Source organism: Octopus bimaculoides, chromosome 2, assembly GCF_001194135.2.
Source record: "Octopus bimaculoides isolate UCB-OBI-ISO-001 chromosome 2, ASM119413v2, whole genome shotgun sequence".
Classification (NCBI taxonomy): Eukaryota; Metazoa; Mollusca; class Cephalopoda; order Octopoda; family Octopodidae; genus Octopus; species Octopus bimaculoides.
Window position 1 is genome coordinate 99,786,190 of NC_068982.1, and position 4,357 is coordinate 99,790,546.

The 4,357-nt window shown below is 28.1% G+C and overlaps 1 protein-coding gene across 6 annotated transcripts in view; it reads right to left on the bottom strand.

Moving 5' to 3' along the window:
- The window catches only part of LOC106868823 (dematin), a 154,568-nt gene that overhangs the window by 43,976 nt on the left and 106,235 nt on the right, over window positions 1-4,357 (bottom strand). Inside the window, exon 4 of one of the 6 annotated variants that reach the window (XM_014914245.2) lies at window positions 3,957-4,022. The exons of the other annotated variants lie outside the window; for them this stretch is intronic. Within the exon in view, the coding sequence (XP_014769731.1) occupies window positions 3,957-4,022 (66 nt within the window). The remainder of the gene's footprint in view (window positions 1-3,956; window positions 4,023-4,357) is intronic. 6 annotated transcript variants of the gene reach the window in all.

Genomic DNA, 4,357 nt, shown 5'->3' on the forward strand with positions numbered 1-4,357 from the left:
AAAAAAAAAAAAAAAAAATGAACTAAATGAAAAGATAAATTCAAGCTATGGATTTATATTACAGTTAATAATAAAATGGAAAAAAATAGAATTATAGATAAGAAGGTTTCCCAAAGTAACTTCAGAGAAGGAATGATAAAGTTTGATTCATTCTATGGCTTTTTGACATTTTAATATAGAAATAATGATTGATTGGTAATATGGTAATAGATGAATTTCAGTTAGTAAATGGGATGAAATAGAAGAATTATTGGCTGTAATTGCTACAGTAATAGAAACAGAATAACCACAAAGTAAAGAAGTCTAGAGTTGCAATTCTGAAAATGATCTAACTAGTGCAGGGTACAAAATTTTATTGATATAGTAATTGCAAAACAAAAAGCTACAGTAATAATTAGTAAAAGAGAAATCTCTTTACTGTATAAAAATCTTCAAGACCCAGTATAGTATCAGATGTACCTCTTTATTTCAAGGTTCAATGCAAAGAAAAGAAAAAGTTCAGTACAAATCCCAATAGATATACTGAGAGAAGAACAAAGATAGATTCAATTTGTTGATCTTCAATCAAATTACATCAGATGTCGTTGATCTTCATTCAAATTACACCAGATGATAAACCAGCATGAATTAGTCTAGACAATAGCTGCATGAAGCAAGAATCAAGTCAGCTAAACTGATTTGTAGACAGGAATAAATCATGCCTACAATGATGTATTACTCATCTCTTATAAAGGAATTTTAGGTGATGAACAAGAGTTTTTTGGAAAACAAACCTGATTTCATTGATGAAACTGTGATAATGGAATAGTATAATGAGACTCATAATTAGGCTGGCCTAACATAAAAATAAATTGAAAGTTGGTGAAATCTAAATTTCATGGGGTTATCAAAAGTTCCGTTTTTCTTTTACTTTTTCTGGGTTTTTTCCTGATGGATTAATGAAAGGAACTGGAAATTAAAGGAATGACAGATATAAAGGACTAAATATCTATGGGAAGAGTAAACATTAGATAGAAACTACAGTAAGGGTGATATAAAGAATTCTTGATTAAATGCCATGATACTCAGATGTAGATGAGTGTTAATCAAAATGTAGGTGCTGAGCAGATAGATACCACCCACTTATTTATGTCAAATGAATCTTTTTCTTTCCTTTCTTAAATTTTTATAAACACAGGTAGGTACATAGTTTAATTAAATGTTTATTATAATCTCAATTTAAATCTCTTGTTAATCAAATTAATAGCTTTACAACAATTTGAAATAATGACGTAAACATATTCTCAACACATGTAGACACTAACATAACAGTTTGTTTCTTAAACAACACTTTTAAATTTACTAAATACTTTCAAAATTTTTAGATTTATAAATTACAAGATTTGAATATAATAAAAATATCAAAGCTTGTGTGTTGCAGCAACTATTTAAAAGAGTGTTGTATTAAGTTTTGAATAAATAAATAACTCAAGTCACTAATTACCAAGTTTCAAAGTTGAATTTTAAAATTAGGGTTTTTAATATTTATTCAGATTTATTTACAAATTTAATCAATATACATGACTTAATGAAATTCAGTAAAATACTAAATGAAAATATATAGAAGATAATATATAAATCAATAACATTTAATTGAAAATAGATATTTTTAGTAAATCTTTAAGGAGTCTCAAACAATGAACTCATTAAAAGTTGTCATAAATGTTTCTATGAAGTTTAATGTTATTAATGAAGAGTTTACAGGATTGATAGCCTAATATTTAAATCAGTTTATACTACACTTCAAAAGAAAGGAATCTATAAATGTTAGTAACAGAATATAGGGTAGTAGAATTTATTTATCTTGCAACATTTATTTTAAAGTTATAATGTTTTATAGAATATAACAATAAATTATTAGCTAACATTATTTAAACAGATGTAAACATATTTTGCCTATTTTCAATCCTGCATTGGAATTTCATCAGTGACTGAATATCCTCCTTAACTGTCCACTTTTTACAAACCCACTATTACTAAGGGGATCTTAAATTAGACAGACTAATTTGCATATGTAACAGATTCTTGGTAGTTAGTTTAATTAATAGATTACTAGTGTGTTAACAGTATTTTGTTTTGATGCCATACAGTACTACAGAATATATCTATAAATTGTAACCAACACTATGTGTGTAGATAGATATAAAAACACTTTCTTTATACATAATATTTTCATGTACAGAAGTAAGCCCTTAGTGGGTTTATAAAGCAGTGATTCTGTCTGACAGTACTTAATTGCTGATCAAATCCCAAAACAAGATTGACTGGTCCCTCTTTTACTGTCCATGAAAATATTGTGTATAAATACAGTGTTTCCAACTATCAATACATATAACATCAGTTAAAAGTTTAAAGTTATATTCTATAGTCATGACAACTTGAAGAAGAAGATACTCTATATTATAGTATAGCATTGAAACAAAACACTGTCCAACACTAATAAATTATCTTAAATTACAAATTGCACAAAGTATACTCCTAAATAGCTGGCTGTTCTAGGATAAAGTGTGCAAAGAGGAAGAGAATAAAACTGGCACAAAGTACAGGTGTTTGGTGTGTTGGTGCAGTATAAGTGGTTGTAATATTACAGGTGCATAACAATATTATCAAGGGTGGTTTGATAAAAGTGAAATTCTTTCAACAAAGCATAGAAAGACACAAGTTGTTTTGACAGATTGAAAAAAAGAGGAGAGGTTTTATAGATACCAAACATTTAAAATTAGTTCTAGCTTTGGTATCATACTTTTGCAAGATTTATTACAATCATATATTTATTTCATAATTTTTCTATGAAAATATTCTATTGTAAACTTTCTGTAGAATATAATTTTCCAATGAGAGCTGTGTCTTTCATTTGAATGAAATGTAGAGTACAACTGAATGTTATATGGAACATCCTGTAGACATGGAATAGCAGAAATACTTCCAGATACGAATATATCATCTTCTGAGTAATCTAATAAGAAAACGTTAACACTAAGAAAGTAAACAAATTGGCTGGAGTGGAATATCAAGTGACACTAAAACTACACAAAGTACTATAAAGTGTTATAATTGTTTTGAGACAATATTCATTAAAGCCATCTTAAAATTAAGTTTTTCCCTTAGTAACTGTGTCAACAGAATGATTAAATTGATACACTGTTCAAAAGAAGTTTCATGGCATTCAGGTAATACAGTAAACTCCTTTAATCCTTGAAGCTTCTTTCACTAAGTCATTTTGATTTTCATAAGGGTCAGAGGAACTATTAGATATTGTGCTCTTATTAAAATTCTAAATTATAGTTCGAACAGAGGAGAAAAATAATTATTAATTTTTTTAATAAATAATTAACTTATCTTCTTGTATACTTGTATTTACATTTAGTTAATAACTCATCATCAAATGTCTTAATAGTAAAACCAATGGTACATGAATACTTAAGTATGAGCTAAATAAAGGGCAAGTGCTCTCATTTTTGTATAATAGAAACAAACAGTGGGTTATTAAGAAAATATTTGGCCAAAAATTCTATCCAATATGTTTAGTTGGCTGATAAACAAACTATAAATCTTTATTTATGCTCCCTGGTGAATGAAACCATTAACTAACTATTACAGCTTCATTAATTATTAAATTTAACCTATTGAAATTATATGCTTAATGCAGATATCATCAGCCACACCCACTCAGCTCTGGACTTTAGTTTTTATTTATTTTACATAGCTACTTGATTTTAATTAATGAATAAGAATGAAAATAAATATGTGTATATATGTGTGTATATTTGTAGAGTGTGCATGGAAGGAGAACAACAGCACAATAACAACAATGGCAATGGATGACAACAAATATACAGCAACACCACTATTAGCAGCAGCAGCAGCAGTAGTAGTAGTAGTAATAGTAGTAGCAGACCGAGAGATCAAATACTGACCTGTTTGCTCACCCCAGATAAACGGTGCACAGGCAAGCACATCCCGGCAAATGGTTGCATAAGACACTAAGAAAATATTTTTTCATTAGACTTCAATTAACTTAATGAAATTAAAGAGAGAGAGAGAGAGAGAGAGAGAGAGAGAGAGTGCATTTCTATTGATTTTTGCGGATATCATTTAAAAAATTCAAATACATAATAAGACAGGTTGAGATAGAAGAGAAAATTAAATTAACTTGACACCGATATTGCTCCACAGTAAATCATTATATTCAAAGATCATATGTGTACACAAACATAATTTATTACAGTGGTATTAATAAATATAGGAAAGACTGACACAATAGAAAGACATAGAAAAAGTGTGTGTGTGTGAGTGTATATGTATATATATGTATATA